Source organism: Hirundo rustica, chromosome 13, assembly GCF_015227805.2.
Source record: "Hirundo rustica isolate bHirRus1 chromosome 13, bHirRus1.pri.v3, whole genome shotgun sequence".
NCBI lineage: Eukaryota > Metazoa > Chordata > Aves > Passeriformes > Hirundinidae > Hirundo > Hirundo rustica.
The window spans coordinates 3,585,394-3,609,398 of record NC_053462.1 but is presented as its reverse complement, the minus strand read 5'-3'; the positions used below and the strand labels follow the sequence as shown (position 1 = coordinate 3,609,398).

General features: G+C 49.1%; 1 protein-coding gene and 3 non-coding genes across 4 annotated transcripts; 3 read left to right on the top strand and 1 right to left on the bottom strand.

Annotated features, from left to right (window-relative positions):
- The first annotated feature begins 1,299 nt into the window (after positions 1-1,299).
- On the top strand, positions 1,300-1,371 carry TRNAG-UCC (transfer RNA glycine (anticodon UCC)). Its single transcript has one exon. It is a non-coding gene; the product is annotated as a tRNA-Gly (tRNA).
- A 5,204-nt stretch (positions 1,372-6,575) lies between these two features.
- On the top strand, positions 6,576-6,647 carry TRNAM-CAU (transfer RNA methionine (anticodon CAU)). Its single transcript has one exon. It is a non-coding gene; the product is annotated as a tRNA-Met (tRNA).
- An 80-nt stretch (positions 6,648-6,727) lies between these two features.
- Positions 6,728-6,801, top strand: TRNAI-AAU (transfer RNA isoleucine (anticodon AAU)). The gene has a single exon. It is a non-coding gene; the product is annotated as a tRNA-Ile (tRNA).
- Positions 6,802-9,343: 2,542 nt separating this feature from the next.
- Positions 9,344-19,237, bottom strand: LOC120758874 (mitotic-spindle organizing protein 2B-like). The gene is made up of 3 exons (XM_040077567.2): positions 19,071-19,237; positions 18,830-18,978; positions 9,344-9,618 (listed from the first exon to the last, which is right to left on the bottom strand). Exons 1-3 carry the CDS (start codon positions 19,223-19,225, stop codon positions 9,458-9,460), a joined length of 465 nt encoding a protein of 154 aa, XP_039933501.1. The 5' UTR covers positions 19,226-19,237; the 3' UTR covers positions 9,344-9,457.
- Positions 19,238-24,005: the final 4,768 nt, after the last annotated feature.

The window sequence follows — 24,005 nt, the reverse complement described above, 5'->3', positions numbered from 1 at the left end:
CTTCAGTCCTGTCAAAGCTTCTTCACAAAAGTATAGGAAAATCAATCTTGACACTTCCATCTTCTATTGGTGTTATGGGAACTATCTGGAAGAGCTGAGTACTTGAATATGGAGTGAAAGGTAGAAGACTTTATTGGATTTCAGTGGCAAAGTTAACTGTTTAATTACTAAATGCAGTACAGAGATGAAAATTGCATTGAAATAATTTAGCATGATTTGTATGGAGGCAGAGAACGCAGAAGGGTAATGTTTCAAATAATATAGATGCAAAACAGAAAAGGGTAAGAGGGTTTAGCAGCACTTGATCATTGATTTAATAAAATGATTCTGTAGGAATTGCTTCACTTATAAAAATGTCTTAATCTTAGCTTTAAAATAACTTTCATATCACTATCAACACTCACATAGGCAGAGAGAAGTACAGATTTGCGTATAGGAGTGTAAATGTACTTATCAAAAATCCCCCTCAGGCTCAGTGAAATACATCAAAACCCAACAAGTGTGGGTCACAGGATAACTGACTATCCTTTGTTCCCCACCATGGCTGGGAAGCTGATGTTGCTGTAATGGTCAGGGCTGTTCCCAGCTGTGTCATGCAACAGCACCTGGTGTGGTGAGGGACCTTTCACCACACAGCTGGTTTGGTTAAGGGAATAAGTTGGCCAAACTTGAATTTCCCGAAGTTGAGTCCGCTTTGCCAACATCAGCTTTTGCGAAGCCATGTCCCAGTGTTTATTTTGTTTTGGAAGAATTCTCATCTTATTTTCTATGCTTCTCATTCACTGAAGGTGGAGCAGGAGTGAGTAACTGGGTGGGTGATTGGCTGTGCTTACCACACCACAGGTATGCAATCACAAATGCACCTAGGCTGGCACAATGTGGGTGGGGAACGATGCTGTTACCAGCGTTCCCTAGAGCACCACCAGCACTCGCGTAAGCAAGGGAGAGTGTCTGGACTGTCTGATCTTTTCCTTCTTTGGCTGCTCAGGACTGGAGATTGGTACTGGATGCACAGATCCATCTCTCCCACACACACACCACAGGTCTTTGCAGTCTGTACCTGCAGCTCCGTCCTGATCTGTCCAGGGTCCTGCTCCAAGCCTGGACACTCCCTGGTGCTGATCTTCTCTGCTGGATGTCTAGCCCAGCTTGAGTTTGCCAGCCAATTTCTTACACACAGAAACACCCATATTCTGTGGCAGTCGGTAGCAGTGCACGCAGAAGTAGAGTGAGCCAGTGTGTGCTTGGAGCTGGGTGGAATGTGAAGTGCAGAAGCAGGCAGCGCATCACCGTGCAGCTGCGTTGGTGGTATAGTGGTGAGCATAGCTGCCTTCCAAGCAGTTGACCCGGGTTCGATTCCCGGCCAACGCAACGCAAATTTTGTTGTCTCACCTGCTCCTGAATAGCAGCACGGAGGCCGCAAGCTGTATTGTGCTCTGTAACCCTGGATAACAAACCTCAGCTGCTCTGGTCCTCTATTCCCTTCCATGACGCACCCTGTTTTAATGGACAGGTTTCTTCTCATGACTGGTTCTCCCCAGTACCATTCCCAGGGATTCAGATAAGGGTGATGAAAAATGTTCATACAGCACCAGCACTTGGGACCCTGGAGGGCACTCTTCTTTCACCAGTGTGTTTTTCCAGCTGAGGTGGCTCTGGGCTGGCCTCCTCCCTGCTGCTACAGGAGCCAGATGAGAGGGATTTCCAGTGCTGCTGCTGCAGCGGGTTGCACCTGGCAAGAGAAGCATACTGCTGTGGCATGGTAAGGAAGACTGACAATGCCCAGGTGGGGACCAAGGCATGAACTGCACTTCATGAGGGCAGTTACGCAATTTGGGGGTATAGTGAGAGGAGACCTGTTCTTTATAAAACATCTCAGTGTCACATTGGAGCGAAATTGCTCTCCATCCTCCACCTTTTCCATCTCTGCAGTGCCAGCTGGTCAAATGCTTTGTCATTCCCCTTCAGAGAGGATGATGGTACGTACAATGTCTATGTTCATAACACAGAGTCATTTCATATGTAGGACTCTTTCTTGAAAACAGACTGTGGTACATGTGGGACCTTCATTTGAGATGACCTGGTTAACAATCATGACTGCTTGTCTCGGACACCCTATGTTACCAACCCCCATGTAGGGCTGCTGTCCTATTCTGTCCTGGCTCCAGCACCACAGTGATATGCTAAAGTTTACTGGAATGCAGTGTGATAATATTTTTGGTAACTAAGGAGTAAAACAGCCTAATTTCTCGTACAGCTTATAGCTAAGAGAAATTGGCAGAAGTTGCTAAACTATTATCCATAAAATTTGAAAAATTGTGCCAATGTGTGAAATTCACAGTGACTGGAAAAGGGGAAATATAACCACCATTTCTAAAAAGAGAAAAAAGGAAGTCCTGAAGACTTATACATTATTCTTGCCTTGGTGCCTGGCAAGATTGTGGGAAAGATCTACCAGGAAACTTTGTTAATGTACATAGAAAACAAGATGATCACTGACAACATGGCTTCCCCAAGAACAAAATTAGTGTCCTTCTATTCTAGGCTACTGAGACAGAGCCTGGAGAAGGGCTGGGAGGTGTGCTGAGAAGTATGCTGAGGGAAAGCCTGAGGGAACAAAAAGACTGCAGTTCTACTGCGATTTGAACTCAGATCACTGGATGCAGAATCTGGAGTCCCATTACACCATGGGACCTTCTGCATGGGTCTCCTCTGCCTCCTCTTACCTTTACCTTTTCCATGTCCTGCATCATCAAGTTTTCCAGCTCATTCACCAGTGGGTTCTGTGTGCCTTCTGTTACGCGGGTACTTACAGAAACCTGCCTTGTTGTCTTTGACATGCCTGACCAGATGCAATTCCATTTCAGCTTTGCCTTTCATAACTGCATTTCTGCATGCTCAGAGAGAGCATGAAAATTTGAAAAATAATATTCTTAATTAGCTTATGCACTTTTGTCCTGTAAAAGTGCATAAGCTAATTAAGAATTATTATTTTTCAAATTTTCTGGCCTGTCCTGCCAGCCAGATGCTTTAGGGAATATACCTCTGTGGCCAATCAAACACTTCCACTCACACCCAGGCATGCACAGACATGCACTACACACTGCAGGAATTCTCTGAAGAGACAAGAAGAGGCCAGAAGCCCTGGAGGCTCAGGGGAGGATGATGGAGCAACGGTTCACAGCTATTGCAAAAAACCCCAAAATCATTTCAGTACGAAAGGAAACTGCAGGTGTTCATTGTTTTATTTTGACAAAAGAGCAAAAACTAGAACAACCAGTTGTACTTACAGAAATGCAGAACTAGAGCAAGGCAGAATAATTCTAGCGTTATGCTCACAGGGCTTGTGTATTTATGAGGGTGGAAGCTTGCCAGGCCCGGCAGCATGACAGGCTGTATGAGTCGAGCACGCGCATGTCCAGCCGCACAGCTGCAGCCCCTGGCCTGTCACAGACACTTCTGCCTGCCTGAATCCTGTACCTGGACCATTCCCCAAAAGGACTGTGGCCTGGAGACAGCCTACAATGGAGCAGATTTTTCTGAAGAACTGCTACCCCTGAGAGGACATACACTGGAGCAGGGGAAAAATGGGAGGAGGGAGAAACAACAAAGGCAAACTGTTATGAACTGACCACAACTCCCCACTGGGCATTAAAGGGAGGAAATAAAAGTTTCAGGAATGAATCATAGAATCTTTTCGATTCCAAAGAACCTTTAAGATCTTCAAGTCCAACCATTAATCTAGCACTGCCGAGGTCACCAGTAAGTCATGCCCCCAAGTGATCTTTTAAATCCCTCCAGGGATGGTGACTACCCTGTGTAGCCTGTGCCAGTGCATGACAACCCTTTCAGTGAAGAATTTTTTGCTAATACCCAACCTAAACCTCCCTTGGCACAATTTGAGGCCAGTTGCTCTTCTGTTGCTTGGTGCTTAGGAACAGAGCCTGATCCCCACCTGGCTCCCATCAGGGAGTTGTGGATAGCAAGAAAGTCCCCCGAGCCTCCTTTTCTCCAGGCTGAGCCTACCTTAATTGTTTCTGGTGTTCCAGACCCTTCCACAGCACTGTTTGCTTCCCTGGATATGTTCCAGCCCCTCAATGTCTCTCTTGTCAGGAAGAGCCAAAAACTGACCGCAGGATTGGAGGTGTGGCCTCAGCAGTGCCCAGTACACAAGGACACTCACTGTCCTGGTGCTGCTGGACACACCATGACTGGTACAGACCAGGTGTCATTGGCCTTCTTACCCACCTGGACACACTTGGGTTCATGTTCATTTGTTGTCAGCCGGCATCCCCAAGTCCTTCCTCTCCAGGCACTTTTCCAGCCACTCTGCCCCAGCCTAGAGTGTGCCAGGGACTTGGTGTGACATAAGCACAGGACCCATCAATTCACCTTTGAGGAGGAGCAAGAGTTCATGGTTAAGGTGTTTGTCTTCATAAGCCACGGTTAGATATGTGGAGCCAGTGCTTCCTAGGAAGAGACTGCACAACACCTCTTGATGGGAAGCAGTGAATTAATTTCATTTTTTGCTAGTGTGTACAGCTGTTGCTCTTCTTATTAAACTGCCATTACCTTGATCCATGACGCTTTTCACTCTCCTTTGCTTTTGTCCCCAGGGAAGAGGGGTGTAGGAAGAGGTAGGATGTTTATATTGTTGCAGACAGTTTAAGATTAAACTGAGTTACTTTGCATTTTGCCATTAATCCACTTCCTCATAGAAGCAGTTTTCCACTTTTACTTCTGTGTTAAGTAGATACCTTATTAATGTATAAACATGTCACCAGCAGACATATATAAAAGATCCTAAAGATACTGTTTGTGGTGTTACGCTGGTGGAACCTGAAGTTACCATTTCCCACACTCCCTGACACTGGCTTTCTTTGGACAGTGTGAGTTTGTCCCTCAGACATTGGCAGTAGTTGTGGGCAATTAAACAATGCTACCAAAGGCCATGTAAAAATAGGCTTCTTCTTCGGGCTTTTTTGCTGTGCTTTAACCCACCATCCCATGCCTGCCCAGGCACCCCGCAACTCCTGGCATGGCTCTGAAGTTTTTGCTACACTTTTTTTGCTACCCCAGGTGTGCCCACCTCTGCTGTTCCACCGTGCTGCTCTGAGATTTCCCGCTGCAGTCCAGTCAGCTTCCCGAGTGTCGCTGACACCGGCTGCCCGCATGGGTCTGCAGAGGAGGCCCTTCCCTCTCTCCTGCCGGCAGCGCTGCCATTGACTGTGTGGAGAGGCGGCCACAGCGCCCCCTGCAGCGCGGGGGAGCCAGCGCACCTGCCCTGCCCGGCCGGGAGCCAGCAGCGCCCCTGGCGGCTGTGCCTGGAACTGCACCTGAGGGGACGGTGCCGCAGCCGGGAGCGGGCTGGGACTGGGCTCCTGCTGCTGTTAGCTGCTGCTGCAGGGTGGTTTGTTTGTCTTGTTACACACACACACTAGTATGGAACTGTTCATCCTCCTCCCATATCTCTGCGTGAAAGCCCCTTCATTTCAAAGTTATAATAATTCAGAAGGAAGAGAGTCATATTTTCCATTTCAAGGGTGGTTCCCGCTTTCCTTGTCAGGCACCTGTCTTTTAAACTAAGAAAATGAAGGTGGATTCTCCACCTTCATTAGCATCTGTAGTGGTCCAGTGTTTGGACCCAGAATTGTCTCAGAGATGAGAGGTCCCTTTCTTTGAGCATGGCCATACCTCAGTACTCTAGAGGTCAAGATACTAATGGTACAAGTCAGGAACATCTCAATAGGGTCGACAGCTTTTGGGGGATGGTCACCCCAGGACCAAAACACCAACCTCCCAGGGGTCCAACCCACTTCCTTGTGCCTGTTAGAAAGAGGCTGTGGGACTGAAGAGGGATGAAGTCACAGCCAGCAACCCCTCAGAGCAAAACATGCTCTGTGCTGGGTAAACACATGGGTGACATCCTCAGCTTCTCCTCAAAATGAGGAGTCACACTGCAGTGCTGACAGCACATCATCTTTTCGTGCCTGAGTCCTGCTGTGACAGGGCTGCTGTGAACACAGTGGCGCTGTCCAAGGCAAGACACAAGGTATGTGGTGTGCCCAGTAGCCCCAGTCCCAGGCTTTATGTTCTCATCTAGGTTTTTGTCCCCAAATATTTATATCTCCCACTGACAGCAGCTTGGGAAATCATGCTTCTGAATTTGTGAGAAACTTGTGCAAAAATCCACCCACCTGTCTTCTTATATGTTCCTCATAAGAGGCTTGCCTGTTTTCCTAAAATCTGATGGACAGGTGGTTGAATACGACAGGTGAATGGCAGCTCTTACCAGGCAAGCCAAAATCCAGACAATGCCAGATGGGCTTTGTCTCTGTTCCGCTTTCAGCAGCACAGTGGGAATTAGCCTATGGTTCCCGAGAGGAGGTCAAAGCTATAACAGGAAGTGGGGCACCACAGTGCGTTCATTTTTTGTCCCCGTTTTGGGGCTAACGGATAATTCCTGTCACCCTGCACAGGCTGCTGGTGCCACCGACGTTACAGTGTCGCCGCTACTGTATGCCGGGGGCGGGGCGGAGTTAGAGGTGTGCTTTTGGAACCGGTACAGTTGTAACAGCAGAGTGGCGCAGCGGAAGCGTGCTGGGCCCATAACCCAGAGGTCGATGGATCGAAACCATCCTCTGCTAACAGTGTTTTTTGTTTTCCTTTCTCGGCGGCGGGGCCTTTGCCGCGCCACCAGGTGGTGGCGCGAGAAAAGTAGCGATATGGCCGGTTAGCTCAGTCGGTTAGAGCGTGGTGCTAATAACGCCAAGGTCGCGGGTTCGACCCCCGTACGGGCCACCTTATTTTTTCCCGAATTTCAAATTATTTTCCCGTCCAGTCCTCCCTTTCTTGGCAATGATGGTGCAGGGAAATAGTCTGTAGGAAAACAGGGATCCTGCCTGCGCTGCTCAGCCCTGGCAGATGGTCCACTGGGAGAGCTTCAGGCTCTCCCCTTGTTTTCCCTAGTCCTGCTTTTGCAGGTGTTCATTCTAGTTTAAGGGTAAACTTCACCGCATGCTTGTGGCAGGTGCACAGGCTCCAGCAGCCTGCCAGACCTGGGACTGACCTCAGCTGGATCAGGTGTGTGGCACAAACCATTGCACCTGCTGGTGCTGTGGAGGGGCTGAAGGTCAGACCTCGGCCTGCAAGGTTTATTGTGACCATCTGGTGACACCTAAGAATCAGCTGGGGTACAGATGGAGCTTTGGTGGGCAGGCAGGGCAGTGGAGTCAGCTGTCCTGAGAGAAGGACTGTTGGGGTCTCCTCCCTTGAATCAGGATGCTGCCCAAGGTCACTCTGCCAAGGTCAAACTGCCTATTCTGTGTTACCTTCTAAAATCTTGAGAATTCTGAAGTCACTCAGGTAGTACGAATTCCACTTGACATCACACATCTCTCTGCAAATATTGACAGAGCTTTAATTAGTTTGATTTGCTTATCTGCTTTAATTGCTTTATAAAACAAATCTCATAAAATTATCTGTGGATTTTATAGCCTCCTTGGCAATGCTACAGTCAACATTGCCCATTTAAACAGTGAATAATTGTCAGAAACCAGGTTTGCACAGAAAGTGCATCAGTCAGTGTCCCGCCCCGGTGATTAAGTGCCCTAAGAATGACAAATGTCCATGTCCCCCACTTTCAGCACAGCAAGGCTCAGTGTGTAACCCCAGGAGGCAGACTGTCTGTAATCCCAGATAGGTAGATGGGCATTAGATGCCACACAGGCCATCATATACTTATCCCTCTCTTTTTATGCCTTCCCAAAACCACTTTGATCCCTCCTTTTCCCCACTCTTTGTTCCTCCCCCGAACATCCCATAAGACACAATCCAAAAATGCTCTTCCCTTGTATCCCATACTGTGACCTTTGCCCCTAGTGACGGACCATATAGAAATATCCTATAAGGTGAATAAATTAAGCACCTTTGTAAAGACATATGGAAGGGCAGTGCCTGCTCCTTCAGGGGTACCTGGTCAAGGACCTTTTTCCATGTGGCAAAGGAAAATAGGGAAGGGAGGAAGCAACCTGCAGTGGCCCCATTCACCCTCTGCATGGGAGCCACCCTCTGAGCCCAACAAGAGCCCTGGGAGCAGCCAGGACAGAATTCCTAGCACAGCAGACGTTCCCAGGGCTACTCCATCTCCCATCTTCATTCCAGGAGATGAGCTTTTAATCAAATAACCTAATGCTGTCTCATGGGGTAGGAGGGTTCCCTGCAGCCCTGGCTGACCCTAACACCCCTCAAAAATTGTCCCTTCCAGTGTCCCTGGCAACCTCAGGGGACCTATAACCCCCAGGACGTTGAGCTGAAGTGCCACAGAGGACAGCTCCTGCCCCAAGGTGCTGCACCCCAGCCAAGCCCCAAGTCACTGCAGCCCCCAGCAGCATCTCCAGCTCTGCAGCCTGGAGGGAACAAGGCTGAGGCTATGAGAGGGGCTGGACATGGGGTGGGGGCATGACAGGGGCCAGGGATGTGGCTCCAAGAAGGGATGTCAGGGTTGTAGTTGGAGCTCAGGCACGGGATGCAGCTCTGGGTTCTCAGGTGGGACCACTCTTGAGCATTGATATTCTATAAGTATCAGCCTTCTTCCTTGGATGCCACTTCCCTCCGGGGCTTGATCCCTTGGGACTGTATCAAGCAGATGCCCACAGAGGCCAAAGTCTGCTCTCCTGACACCCAGCATTGCGACCATAACTTGTGACTGGCCACCCCCCCTCAGGCCTCTGAACTTCACCACCTCAGTTTTACTGAGGAGAGCAGCTGGAACTCCTTATTTGATTGGAGTAGGAGAAACCCAGATCTTGCAAATCTCATTTTAGCACCTGTTAAAGCAGGCCTGTGAGAAGTAGATCTTGAGTTTAGGAATCACCATCCAACTCCCAAAGAATTAGAACTTTCTCCGAATTAGGGTCATGGACTTCATCAGCCTCTGAGCTCCCAGAGCCATTAGGAGGCACCCTACTGCCTGGAGAGCCTCTGGATCCATGCATGGTAACACCTGAGCTCCAAGAAACCCACTTGCCTGTTTTAGGTACTTGTAAGTGTCTTGCCCTAAGTGATGGAGCTGTCCCCTCCCTTATCTGGCACAACCTCCTCACTTGACCTGGCTCCTGAGGCAAAGGGGGCTGTAATGCTTTGTAAATGAACAATCACATCAGCACCACTGGGAGGACTGAACATGGGATTATGTCTTGGGAGAGATCAATCTGGTTTCAGCTATAGGTGCTAGAATGCTGTAAACAGGCACATGGGGAAATAGGGCAAGCCAAATGCAGGAACATTTCCAAGATGTCTGTGTGGACAAAGGAAGTTTTGGAAATAAGAACCAACAGCTCTGTTCCCTGTATTATAAATTGTATTTTTAGGTTAATACATAGAACACAAGCAGCTTTAACAAGAACAATTTATATACATTGGCAAGCATCAAAATCCATCTGTTGTAAGGCCTTCTTTAGGTACTGTTGCCTCCCCCGCTGTTCTTCCCAGAGGTTGCTGCCTTCTGCATACGGCTCGCGCTTGGCTGTCGGGGCATCCGCTGGGCAGATCCTTCCCGGCTGCTTCTTTCGGCCAGAATCTGTGACCCACTGACAGCAGAGCTGGTTTTATTTCTCCCTGAATAAACAAATACATCCATTAACTTTCACATCCCAACCCAAGCATCACCACACAGCAGCTAGCCACAAGCATTCCCTCAGGAACCATGCAAGAGCGGCAAAATTCCATTAGATCTCACAAACATCTTCAGCATCCAGTGCAGAAAGCAAATTGGTGAATTCAGCCCAATAGGTATCGGTGCCAAGAAACCCAAAGAAGTTGCAGTGAAAGCATTTTTAATTGTCATGAGGTTTAATCTACAAAGTAACCAGCCACTTTGTTCCAGTCGTTCCACACAGGAACAGCAGCATAGCAAACAGCACTGCTGGAACAGCAAGAGCTTCCAACACCTCGAGCTGGGATAAGCAAAAGGATGTGCCAGTGCTGACTGGTGTCTGAGACCACTGCCACATCATCAGTTCACACACTCTTCCTCTGTATCACCTCTGTCACTCAATGAGCCGATTTGGATCTCGTATCATTCTCTGGGGTTTTCAGGAACTCAGGCTTCTACACAGGACTTCCAGATGTTCTTACTGAGATCAGGAGGTGAGAGTTCCCCTCCTGGAGGCACAACTGATGGGCTCTAAGAGCGGGAGCAGGAAGGAGCAGTGGGTACAAAGGCAGAAGCTGAGGGAGGCGAGGGGCAACAGGATCCTGTCAGAGGACTGACTACAAATGTCATGAGGGGACAAGGGACACTGACCTTTCCTGCCACTCGCTCAGGTGAGAAGTAGGACTCACTTTAGGAAAGAGAGTAAAAGGAACATGATGTACAGCTTTTACTAAAGACAACCTCCATGAAGCATCAGAAAAATGAATAATAGCAACAAGAAAACAAAACCTGAGTATAGTGCGCTGGAGTTATATGCATGCAATTAAAATGAAGAGTGACATTCTGGCAACCATTCACAGTGCAACTTGCACAATAGCAACAGCTGCTCTACAGTCTAGAGTCTCCATGGACATGGTTTGGAAATCATTATCTTGGATCATCTGTGCTATGGACAGTGCACAGTTACTTACCAGACCATTCTGTCTGGGAACAGGGCTCACATCAATACTACCAGTTAACACCTTGATGCACTAGAAAGACAGTCTGAGAACTTCCAAGTAGGAGCAGGTGGCCATTATTAATATTTAAATTTTGGGTGGCACGAAAATCCATTCACTTATCCCAGCCAAGTCAGGTGCTCTTGAAAAACTCTCTTCTTGTCAAGCACGGCAGTGATGTGCCAGCAGTCACCATCCCATGTCAGCCAACCAGCCTTGCCAGCTGTGTTGTAGCTCAGGCACTTTAAGCAGCTTCACTAAAGCAAGTGTTGTTCACGAAAACAAACACACTGAGAAAAGGTAATATGTAATCTCACAGTATTTGAGAGAAAAAGTGGCAGGAATAAAAGCATTATTCACCATGATGCTTTTAGCAATCCTGGACATGTCCTGAGGTGAATGTCCTCCCCCTTCTCACATGCATCTGCCTGCTGAGAGGGCAGGTCCTCAACCCACGTACAACTCCAGCTGTGTGCACACACACACTGGTTCCCTTAAGCCTACCGGAGTCAGGCCCTCAATGTTCTGACCCAGCCAAAACAACTTGGGGAGAAAGTCATTTGACTGAAGAGAAGCTGCACTCAAAGCACATTCCCTCCATCCCCTTAGCCTTGAAATCACAGTAAAATATACCAGCTAAACTGCATAAATACCCAGAGTATTTTTGGAAGCAGCCTGTGCAGACCTGTGTACCAGACAAGGACAGCTTCTGAAGTGTGCAGGGACAGGCATGGTTTATGCTTCCCTCAATTACACTATCAGAGATAACAGATTCAATTACCACAAAGCACAAAAGCAGCTCAACAACCATAAACTCTCTGTAATTCAAGTACTACAGAAAAAGCATTTCACTGATACCTTCCTTGGTGACTGTCATGGTTTGACACTGGCCAAATGCCAGGCACCCACAAAAGCCATTCATTCACCCTCCCATGTTACACCTGGGCGGAGGAGAGATAATTTAACAAAGGGTTCATGACTTAAGGACCAGGAAAAAACACTCCAAGGGCAAAACAGGCTCATCTTAAAGATGCAAAGTGAATTTCTTACTATCAAAATCAGAGAAGTAAATTAAGGCCTTAGGAACAGCTTTTCTTCCCCCAACCCCTCCCTCCTCCCCACTGACAGCACAGGGAGATAGGGGGTGGGGGGTTTGGTCAGTTCATCACCTAAGGTTTTCTTCTGCTTGGCTCAGAGAGAGAATTCCCCTGTGGGGCTGATAAGAGGTCCTTACCTTGAATGTGTCTGGCTGCCACAGAAGAACTGCAGCCCAAATAGCTATGGAAGCAAGAGACAAGCCAAGAGAGAGACTAATCAAAACCTGCCTCCCCAAAGATCACCCCAGAAGCAGGAGCTGTTTATCTCCTCGAGAGCCAGGCACAGTTTGGGAAGAATGGTATGTGTACACAAGCAGTCTTAAGTACCAGAGGTAAAAAGAATCACTGCCTTGTGTCAAGCAGGAGGCAAGAGAAGATCAACCAGCTTTAGCAAAGAAAAGAACCCCAACCTGAAATATGCTTTCAGAAGTACAAATCAAAAGCTCTTCTCTTTCACTTTCCTTTCTACTCAAGCTACTGCTTTCCTCAAAGGATCCTTTCCAGCCTCTGAGCAGTAACAAGGACTACAGATTTTTCTCTCATTGGTAAATAAATAAATATATAAATGTCTGTGGGTACACTCTCAAGATATCTCCTGCAGTGTATATTGACATCAACCTCACAAACTGTCCTCTTCTGCAACACAGTTCTCAGATCTTCAAAGCTACTGCCACATCTTCAACAGTTAATACATAACCAGAGCTCTTTCCAGAGCTAAAACATCACTCAAGAGCCCAAATCATTCACCTCTCCTGCTCTTTTGATAAATGGCTCCCTTCAAGACCGCTCAGCACAGCCACAGGAGCTTCTCTCCCATCACTGATCAACATGAAACACACCAGCCTTTTCCCTACAAATTCTCACGTGTCCCTAGTTGCTCCTCATTTTGCCAGTTTTCACCACCACACTTGGGATATCTCATTTTCTCTCTTTCTCTTGCACCTAAGATTACAGAAAGAGAAGATGGGGAAGAAGTCCCTCACTTTTCTCTGAGAACTCCATTGAGTCTGATTTTTTGAGTGCTTCTTTGGTAGGATGGGGGGAAAAGAATGAATTGTCACTCGGAATTATCATTCAAATTTGTATCTCATTACTGTGCAACAAAACCACACGACAAGTCTGGCATTTACACTATTCCTCTAAATCCCTTTCCTTTCTGTCAGGTCCCGCTTTGTAGAGCATGAAAAAGAGGGGGAGAAAAAGCTTGATAATCAGTCTGAAAAGACAGACAGAAAAAATTATCCCCATGCAGCATTTAGCTCAATGTCTGGCAAAGAGGAAAGCTCAGAGGCTCAGGTAGCTCTGCAAACCTCCCGCAGGAAAAGCGTGACAGGAGAGAGACCTCCATGGCCACCTATTCTGTTGGGACTAGATCCACAGCAGGTTGTGGGCATTCCAGCCTAGACTTCTTGCAATTTGTTCCTGGGATAAGGAAGAACAAATAAAAGCTGTTTGTCTGCTGTTTCTGCTGAAGTAGTAATGTGTACTGCACCTGTATTTTGAGAGGATCAAAATTTATTAATACCTCCTGGGAGAGGAAATGTACAGGAATTTTCAACCAAGGCAGTTTCAGCCATCCAAGAAAGCTCAGCTGAGAAATTTTTTGTCAGTTCTAAAATAACTGACATAATGATAATTTCTGTACCAGAAGATAATAGAGGTCTATAAATGGAAGCGAGTTGGTTGCCTACAAGACAGAAAAAATACATCATACAGAGTACAAAACAGAACATTTTGGAATGTGAGCCTGGGGGGAAGGGAGAGGAACGGCAACAACTTCACATCAGGAATGCTCTGTGCACAGAACTTCTCCCACGTATTTACCGTGTCCATCATTTCACAAAACACAAATCAATGCCTCTAATTCAAAAGGCTTAAACTCCATTGTTTATGGTAGGAAAAGCCAGAAGGAGTGAGAGTTGCACAATGAGATCCAGAAGGCAACCTAACTGCTCCTCAGTAACTGCAGGAAATCCACTCATTGGAGTGGTATTGATGGACTGCTGGAAAAAAACCTGAGTGTGAGCAACTAAGTAAAAAAACCATGACCAGGACTCTATTGGTCCTTTAATTAGTCCTATATAAGTCACCAATAGGTCATTCTACAGATCTTTTTTCAGAAAAAACATGCAGACATCTGCATGAAGCATCTGGGGGTATTTTCAGGTGCAAGGCACACATCACCACCGCTCAGATCCCATGGAGATATTTAATTTACAATTAAAGCATAATAGCCAGTATAACCTGCAGGAAAATTCACTGTATGATGCATAAACCCCAGATTAAATAAATATAAGATAAATCCTTTGCATCTCCAAGGGGATTCCCTCTGCCATATCAGAGCTTTACACAGAATTCTCCTTGTCAGCATTATCCTTATCTTCTTAATACAGAAGTCTACGCTACAAATCCCACATCGGGTTGAGCCCTGAGATAACTCAAGGCTGAGTGGAAGAGGAATGCAAAGCAGCTGGCATGGCCAGCCAGCAGCACCCAAGAGTGCTGACAGTCACCACTCCAAAAGGCTGGTCACAGCTAGAGACAGACTGCACAAAAGTAAAGAAACACATGAGAAAAAGGGTTAAACAGGGAAGGATAAAAAAATGCAAAGATGGCAAGAAGAACACACAAGAAGGACGAAGTTGCAACAAGAGGAGTATTTACGAAACAACTGAACAGCAGCACTTAAAATTCTGAGGCCTTGACTATATCTAAGTATTTACACAGGAAGAAAGCAGTTAAAAATGCAGGGACAGAAAATGACTTGTGATTGTCCACAGCATATTTTTCCACACAGACCACAAAAACTCACCGTGTGAATCTTTAACATCACCCATGGCTGGTGATGGGCTCAGTGTTTTTTTCCAACAGGCACTGGAGCTTGTGAGAGGTTTCCCTGGGCAGGAGAGCATCCTGACCCCTCCTATGCACAGCTCCTTTCTCCCTGTGTCAATTAGTTCCTTGCAGCCTTAAAATCCACACACAAGTGATGGGCCCACAAAGGAGACAGGTGTTGAAAAGCAAGCTCATGTTAACAACACATTCAAAAGAGGAATTAGCTAGGGCAGAGTTTCAGGAAATAATTTTATGGGAAGACACTCTTTCTGGGGAAGTGGGGAATGTGAAAAAAGAGGCTGGAGTGCAAAGAGTGAGAGAAACATCAAAGACTAAGATCAGCCTAAAAAAAAGAGTGGAACTTATGCATGTGTATAGAAAGGTAGAAAACTGCAGGGGAACCAGCAGGGACTTGAGGGTTGGCTGAGGAAAACAGAAAGCACAGAAATAGTATGTGAGAAAATGGGACACTTAATGACACATATGTCTAGTCTAGGCCAAACTCAACACTGCTGTCCTTAACAGAACCCTCCCCCTCACACACACAGAAAAGATACCTGGGAAATGCTTTCTATTTCAAACCAGTACCTTCCCTCCCAAATGAAATGTTGAGGGACCATTTTGAACGTAGCTCGAATTAAGCTGCATCCAGCTAAATATGCCAGATGGATGCTCCGATACCCACACAGAGCAATTTGCAGGCAGCTGTCATGAATTCAGTTACCAGCCAGTACAGAATGCCATGGCTGTGTTCTGTGGGAAAATACAGCGCTATTCATTTCAGACTCCCGGATGCTTCATCAGCACAAAAGCTGAAATAACTACAGGGCATCCCCCACCACCAATAGTGCTGATCAGAACTGCTGCATCAGCCTTATTTTAGCTTATTTGAAAGCTTCCCTGCACCATGATGTGCTGGGAAGCCTAAGACAGGATCTCATTACTGATACAACTGGAGCAGAGCAGACTTGGGTGATCTCTGGTGAGACCAGCATTCCTTCAGCCACTTGTCTGCCTTCTGACAAGGTGGGGAGTGCAGGGACTGAGCTGAAAGGCATGAAGCAGCTCAAGCAGCTTGTGCAGGACAATTGCTGTTCTTGTTACAAGCTGTAACCACACAAACAGGTCCCAGTGGTGCAGAAGAGGCATCTCCCCATGCCAAATGCCAGGTCCTGCATGGAAGCTGCACTGTCCTCCTCTTAAATGGAAGTGGCATCTTCCAACAAGAGATTGCACAGCCAACAGCAGGAAGCGCTTAGGTTCCCCTTCTTTACAGCAGCTCCAAAAGGGAAAGGAGGGAAGGCAAGGCAAACCAAACGCTCCTGCAGAACAGACCCAGCCCAGAGGCCACCCCCAGACACCCTATTAACACTTACCCACCTCCTGAAGGATGGACTTGGACTGTGCCCAGAATGAGGAAGCTCAGTGAAAGAGAAATGATTCTTTTTCGAGTTGAAGGATGGTGAATTTAGACCAGGCATTGGGAAGAAATTGTTCCCTGTGAGGGTGGTGGGGCCCTTGCACAGGTTGCCCAGAGAAGCTGTGGCTGTCCCATCTCTGGCAGTGTCCAAAGCCAGGCTGGACAAGACTTGGAGCAACCTGGGATAGTGGAAGGTGTCCCTGCCCATGGCAGGTGATGGAATGAGATGAGCTTTAAGCTCCTTCCAACCCAAACCATTCTCCTCTTACAATAAGGACTGGACAGAATACATCCTTCATATTAACAGGATCTTACCAGCACTTATACTCACAGAAATGAAAACACAGGACCAAAGTTGTGATAAGCCCCCACTGAGCTTCAATTCTGCCCAAAGCATTTTCCGAGCATTAGATCTTTCAATAATTTTATTCACAAAGGAATTAGCTGATGTCAGTGGGTGCTGTGTGACAGCAAAGTCACCTGGGCTGACAGAAACTAAAAAGAGAAGCTTTCATTCAAAGTGAGTTAGGGCTCTAATTTAACACAAGCTTACAGAAAACAAAAAAACCTGACACAGCTGGGAAGACCAAGCCTTCTGACAAGCCATAGAAGTGCTGTCCATCAGAATTCCGTCAGAGATGAATGTGAAAAGAATGAAGAGGCCCAAGTGCCTCTTCATCACCATTACCAAGCAACAGCTTGCAAAGAGGGCAAAATCCGAGCTTAGCATTTAATGTTTGACCACATCTGCAACAAAACTGTGGCTTGATGGGCACAGTCTTCTTGTTTCAGCAATTCCAGTGCATTAACTTGCACCAAGGACATATTTTAACCTTGGGAAATAAGGCAGTTATCTGCCACACCAGCCACTGAAAGCCAAACTAATACTGGAAATATTTACCACAAGCAACACTATCCTTCCCTGAACTTCACTACACTTCGCCTTTGGTTCCAGGGGCTTGTCCCAGAGCACTCCAGGATATAAACATGTCATTTTAAAAGGGACACTGCAAAGAGAAAAGCCTAGCTGGACACACTAGGACTGAAGTCTGACTAAGGCCGGGAGATGCTCTGGTAAAGATGCAGAATGTGCATCAAATTAAGCTCTCAAGACAACGGCTAACTCCTGCAATCTCAGCCTCTCTAAGGTGCCTGCAGCAATGTGGTAGAAGGCAACAGTTAAGGGCACATCAACTCTACCTTAGGGCTTCTGGCTTTTCCTCTCGAGAAACATAATGTTGATTAAAAACAAGTGTCCATTGGCCTGTCTCAAACCTGAGTGAGCCCACTACTAGCTAAGATTAGCTCATAGCAGTAGTCCAGTGCTAGGGAAAAAAAAACCTCACTTGTCCAGAAAAGTACCACTCAAAGAGCATACATGAGAGAACAAAAGCTGCTCCACATTACAGACAGACAGGAACAAAAACCTCAGCAACATTCCTTCATAGTTTGGGCAGCTGTACTTCACACTTGAAAAAGTCCAAGTGCTGTACCTCTCCCATTTTATTTAGGAAAAAGTAGTCAGACAGGTGTCATCCCTTGCCCCTCTGCATATTCAGAGTCATTTCTCAGCCACACGTGAGGCTGTTCTCTTCACCACGACCACCTTCTCTACAGGGAATTCTTAATCAAGAGCATCTCCTGAGAAAGGGAAACTTGTTCATGGTCAGTCCAAGGAGTGCTGGACACTTCACCCACTCTCCATTTGGGCTTCAGCAAACCTCCTTGAGTTCCCCATAGCTGTTCAAAGAAGGGATTCTCCTTGAGCTCTGCCATTATGAAGGTGCCAGATTGTGGCATAACTCCTTTATCCTGAAACTGACTTTTTCAAATTAATCCCCCTCTCAGCTTCACTTCTGACAGGACTTGCAAGCACAGCCAAGAAAATAAACATGCCCAACCACCGCCACTGCCCCTTCCGGACACATTTCTAAGCACAAGAGAAATTAAGCTTTTCACTGTGAATCCAGGCTTAGCAACAGCAGACTTATTTTAGTTACTTCTCTTTAAACCTTTTGGAAGTAATCCACAGAGTTGGTGAGCCAAAAGTCACTTCAGGGAGTAAATAGAAATTTTATTACCATTGGTTAGGAATAAAATAATTTTATATATATATATATATATGGTACAAGTTCAGGGCTATGGTTTTTACCGTCCAGGGAGATTAGAGTAGCAAGGAGAGATAAATGCATTCAAACACAGTAACTGTTTTAGCTGACAGTCCCCCACAGCCTTCTACTTCATCTTCCCACACAAATATCATCTCTAGAGGATGGAAACCGCTTATTGAGTGTTAGAAGCCATCACACACTTGGGTATGAAGTAAGGAAGCACCACAGCTCTTCTCCTTTTCCAGGGAAAAGGAGGAAAGCTGTGCTTGCCCGGAAACTTTTTTTTTGAGTTATATACAAACAAAGCAATATTGAATAATACTGCAGAATAAACATTTTTGTTTTCTGTTAAGGGCTCGGCAAGCAGAGCCAGGAGGCTACAAAGTACTGCAGCAACCTCCTCCCGGCCCCCTCGCTGCCTAAAAACGATGACCGTCCATTCAGAGAGGGCGCTGGCCGGGCCGGGGCTCACACCGAGCGGGCCCCCCGGGCCGAGCCGCCCGCCGGGCTCGGCCGAGCGATCCGCGGGCCCCTTCCCGCCGCGGCCCGGGCGCGGGGTAGCGCCAGGCGCGCTCCGGGCCGCAGCGGCCGCAGCGCGGGGCCGGGGGGCGGCGGGCTCGGGCCGTCCTCGGAGCGCTCAGAGCGGGGAACGGCCCGGGAAGGGCCCGGCGCCGCCCCCCGCCCGCCCCGCTCCGCCCCCGCCCGCCGCGTACCTCGGGTGTCGGCGGGGATCGGCATCGGCGCCGGCGCTGCGGGGCCGCCCTCGGGCCCCGGCGGGAGCCGCTGCCCGGCGCACATCGACTTCAGCACCTGGAACACGGCGAGCGGCGCCACGTTCATGCGCAGCAGGTCCAGCAGCACCCTGCGGGGAGACACCGGGCACCGGGAGCGCCCGTCAGAGGGGATGCCGGCGGCACCGGCGGCTCCCGAGGGAGCCCGCCCCCCGCCGCTCACCGGAACACCTCCGGGTCCAGCCCGCTGCCCGCCGCCTGCGCCAGTTCGAACAGCTCCGCTTCCTCCGCGCTCAGCAGCTGCTTTCGCCGCAGCCGCGTCTCCGCCATCGGCGCCGTTACCGCCACTCCCGCCATTCCCGCCGCCGCCTCCGACATGGCTGCGCGGCCCCGCCCCCACGGCCCGGCCCGGCTCCTGGCGGCCCCGCCCCCAGGGCCCCGCCCCCAGGGCCCCGCCCTGCTGCTCCCGGCGCGGCCGGCAGGCGGCAGCCGCGCTCCAGCTGGGCAGCGGGCCCCGGCCTGGCGCCGCCGCCGCGCCCGCGTACAGACAGCGTCCGGTGTGCGGTGTGCAGTGTCCGGTGTGCGGTGTGCGGTGTGCGGTGCGCACTGTGCACTGTCCGGTGTCCCGTATCCGCCCCGCTGCCCTCTGCGCTGTCTCCCCGCCGCCCCAGAGAGGGCCGGGCCCAGCGAGGGCCGCTGAGCGCGCCAAGGGCAGTGCGGCACCTTCGGGTGCGGAGATGCCGAGGGGACTCGGCGGAGCTACGGAGAACCCGCCTTCTCGCCCCTGGGCCGGGCAGCAACTGCAGTCCCCGAGCCCAGAGAGCATCTGGCCTTGCATGGCAAAGAAAACTGGGAATTTGGGTCTTGAGTCGCACCGTGGCGAAGAGCTGGCAAACGGAGATCGAAATTCTTCTGTCTAAATGGAAATGAGCCGTTGTCATCAGGGAGGGACGGTCCTTCGCCGCTGTCCCCGGTCCAGCACACACAGACCCGGGAGCTGTGGTGTTAATGGAGGGCGGAGCAGAGGAGTCACTGTGTCCCCCCGGCATTGCTATGAGAGACCCCATCCCACCCCTACACCAAACCACAGGAGACACACGCTCCCACTCCACATCACAAGCAATCTGTGAGTCTGTCTTTAAAAGGTGACCCGACCTTGTGCCCCAATGGCCCTGCATTATGCCTGGGATGTTTTGAGGCGTGACACAGCCACACCACTAGCAAGGAACTGGGATGGTCTCACCTGAAAGATCATAGAATCCTAGGTTTGGGTCAGAAGGTCATCTAGTCCATCCTCCTATTGTGAGCAGGGACATCTTCAATTAGATCAGGTTGCTATAAGGCCTGTCCTACCTGGCCTTGAATATTTCCACACATGGGACCTCCACTCTAGGCAACCTGTATCAGGATTTTACCTCCCACACTGTAAAATACTTCTGGTATCTAATCTAAATCAATGTTCCTTTAGCTTAAAACAATCTCCCCTTCTATGTGCCTGAGCATGCTGGCTTGGAGACAGGCCTCCAAAATTGTGCAAGGAAAAGGAGAGAACTGCTCATAGGTGTTAGACTCAAAATTAGGTGGAGGCATCCAAGCCAGAGATGTCTTGGGACAATTTCCAAACAGGACACCAGGAGCGAGTAAGTGGTTTGGAACCATACTGAAGGGACTGAGTGAGGGTGGTCTCCAAGTCAGAAGTTGAAACTTGTCCTTTGGGTCAAACATTTGGTCTTTAGGAAAAGATCAGAGAGGAGGCATTCAGCTGGGCCATGTCTGTGCCAGTGCACTGGTGTGCTATGTATGTGCTACCCTGCATATTCCACTGGCAGCCTGAAAGGATCAGGAGCAAATTTCTCTCCTTTACTCTAAACTCTGGCAGCTGAGCTGTTGAGTTACCTGACCCTCCTGTGGATTGCTGTGGTTGGAGGCAAAACACAGGGCACAGCACTTTCAGGGATACTCAAGTAACTTAAGCATCCCTGCTAGGGCTGGGGTTTAAAACTAATCCCTAGGCTTGGGCTCCAGGAATTTCTCCAGGCCAAAGGGGCAGGAAGGGGACATGGATGACAATGTGAGGGTTTAACCCAGTCCCACAAGGAGCAGTTGCTGGTTCTCTCCAACCTCTGAGGTACCTAGGAACCTTGATGACTTGTGCTGGGATGGCTGACATGAGGCTTGGCACCAACCAAAGGGCTTCATTTCTAGCAGGTGGGAGACATCAGGGATAGAATTCAGTGAACACACCCCAGGCTTCCCAGGTGGGCAAGCTCCAATTCTGCCCTGTCTTTTATCCCTCCTGGTTGCCTCCATCCTGCAGAAGTACATATTTTCATAGAATCATAGAATGGTGTGGGTTGGATGGGACCTTAAAGCTCGTCTTGTTCCAATCCCCTGCCATGGGCAGGGACACCTTCCACTATCCCAGGTTGCTCCGAGCTCCATCCATCCTGGCCTGGAACAATTCCAGGGACAGAGCAGCCACAGCTTCTCTGGGCAACCTGTGCCAGGGCCTCACCATCCTCTCAGCCAAGAATTTCTTCTCTCATCTAAATCTGCCCTCTTTCAGTTTAAAACCATTCCCCATTGTCCTGATACTCCAGGCCCTTGTCTAAAGTCCCTCTTCAGCTCTCTTGGAGATCCTGAGGGCTCCGGAAGGGACTTTAAGGTCTCCCTGGAGTCTTGTCCTCTCCTGGCTTAACAGCCTGAATTCCTTCAGCCTGTCTTCATGGGAGACAGCCCTGTGAGCATCATTTTGGTCAGTGAAGTCCTGTGCAGGGGTAACACAGTCCCAAGCTGACCCACAACCAGGCGGAGTGGCACGAGGCCAGGGCTGCAGCAGCTCAGCCCCGACACCGTGCACGGGCTGTTCCCAGCAGTGCTAATCCAATTACAAAACAAACTTCCTTCCTCCATTATCAGGACCTGCAGTATGCTAAAGCAGCCCAGCGATTACAGAGGGCTTAGTGAGGGACTAGCGATCAGGCAATGAATGACAGAGCTGTTTCACGTACTGGGAGGAGGGATACACAGCACAGGCAGCTGGGAGGACACGGGGATTGCTGGGACAAGTGGATTAGGAATTATTACAAACAAAGGTCTGTGGTGTAACTTTATGCTCCCAACAGGGTTAACCTTAAAGCCACATAAGGTTGCTTATGCTCTTGTCCCTCCTAGGGTTTAGCATCCTCATGAATGGGGATCCCTGTCACCTCTCTAGCCCTGCTGGAGACCTGCCCTCACCCACCCCATTCCCAAACAATGCTCACTTCAGTCACAGGATGGCAAAGGGAGCACTAAAATACCCTTTCAAGAGAAATTCAGTTCAAATTTTCTGAGGAGCTGTTCACCTCCCACCACCAAGGATGCTAGAACTGGAGTCATGTATTTCTGGCGGTCAGGACAAAGGGAGGGGTTAGTTTCCTTTATTTGACACTGTTGAGACCACACCTGGATACTGTTTCCAAGTACATGAAGAGAGGGAGAGAGTCAGAGTCCTGATGAGGATGGTCGGGGGCAGAACAAGGAGTTTCACTTCTTAAGCCTGGAGAAGAAAGGGCTCAGGAGGGATGTAATTCCCACAGCAACGATCAAGAGCCACTCTGCTGAAGCACTTGGACACACAGCCGAGCTGCAGGGCAGTCCTGCTGGTCCGTGCCTGGTTGTGGGGAGCTGGTGCAATGCACACAGGTCTCATTCCTCTCATCCCTGTGCTCGGCAGGGATGCACCTGAGATGGAGCCAGGCTGCTTGAGCAGGATTTCACGGTAAGGCTGCACAGCCAGCACTGACTCCCAGGCAGTTTGCTCCCTGCCAAAGCTCCTCAAGAAAACAGCCCCACGCTATGTGGGGAATTGCACGGACACAAGAAGCCTCTTCTTTCCCACACACAGCCTCCAAGGAGGCAGAGGATCCCCCATGATGAGCTGTTCACTGGAGCCATCAAGGCACAGCAGGGCTGCTAAGTGGTACTTGAAACCTAAGTGCAGGAGGGGCACCCAGCAGCATCGCTGCAGATTTCTGCGTCTCCAGCCCTTCCTGCGGGCTCTGGGAGAAAAGCCCTCCCACTGGAGTCACCTCCATCCCCACTGGACAAAATGCCTCCCTGGGATGGAGAGAGGCAGCCAGAGCTGCCAGCAGCCAAGTGGGCTGTAAGGAGACACCGACCAGCTCAATCCGCTCCCTTTTAAGGAGCGGCAGAGGCTGAGGCATCCTGGAACCACTCACCACACTTCTGCAGGCTCCCAATCACGGGGTGCATTCCCAGACCACACTGGCCGTGCCCCACGGCTGCCGCAGCAGCTCAAAACTGCAGCGCAGCCAGGACAGCCATCTCTCAGCTAAGATCGAGCCTGAAAAACCCCAAAGCTGTGGATGGCAGAGCAGGGTTCCTGCAGTGGCTGCAGCACTCACCCACACCAAGTCCCCACTCTCCCATCAATCACCTCAGTCAGCCCTCCAACCAGCAGGGACAGCTTCTTCCTGGCAGTAGGCAGAAGGGAGGATGATGCTTTTTCACAAAACCTTCATCAAGCCACTGCCAACTCATCCCACCAATGCCCAAGGGCTTTGCTCCACGAACAGGAAATGTTTTGCTGGTCCAGCAGTGAATTTGCTGCTGTCATCCTCACTCAGAGAGCAGAGGGGAAAGGGAATGTGCTGCTTGGGGAGTAATAGCAGGATGGAGCTTACGTTGAAGCATGAATAGAAGGAATGTATGTGCACAGGTATAGGAGCAGAAATAAAGTTAAAAGGCAAGGTATGTATGAAACAATACAGAGCACCAGAGAGAGGTTCAGAAAAAAAAAAAAAAAAAAAAAAAAAAAAAAAAAAAAAAAAAAGGAGCAAGCTGGCACAAAGAAAAGGTGTCAGGAAGACAAACAACAGGACTGGAGCCAGTAAATTATCAGAGGAGATCAGGAGCTCTGTGAAACTCAGGGACTTTGCCTAAGATTCATGAGAGGTGAAGGAAAACAAGAAGGCAAAAGATCCCAAAGAGCACCCTCTTCTACAGGGGGTAACAGGCAAGTCCAAAATCAGCTCATCACTGCCCACAAGGGGTCTCAAAGACATGGCAAGGACATGACCACCAGCATTCTTTGTCCCCTGTGTCTCAGAGGAGTGCATTGGCTGGATGGCACGCCCATCTCAGTGTATGCAAC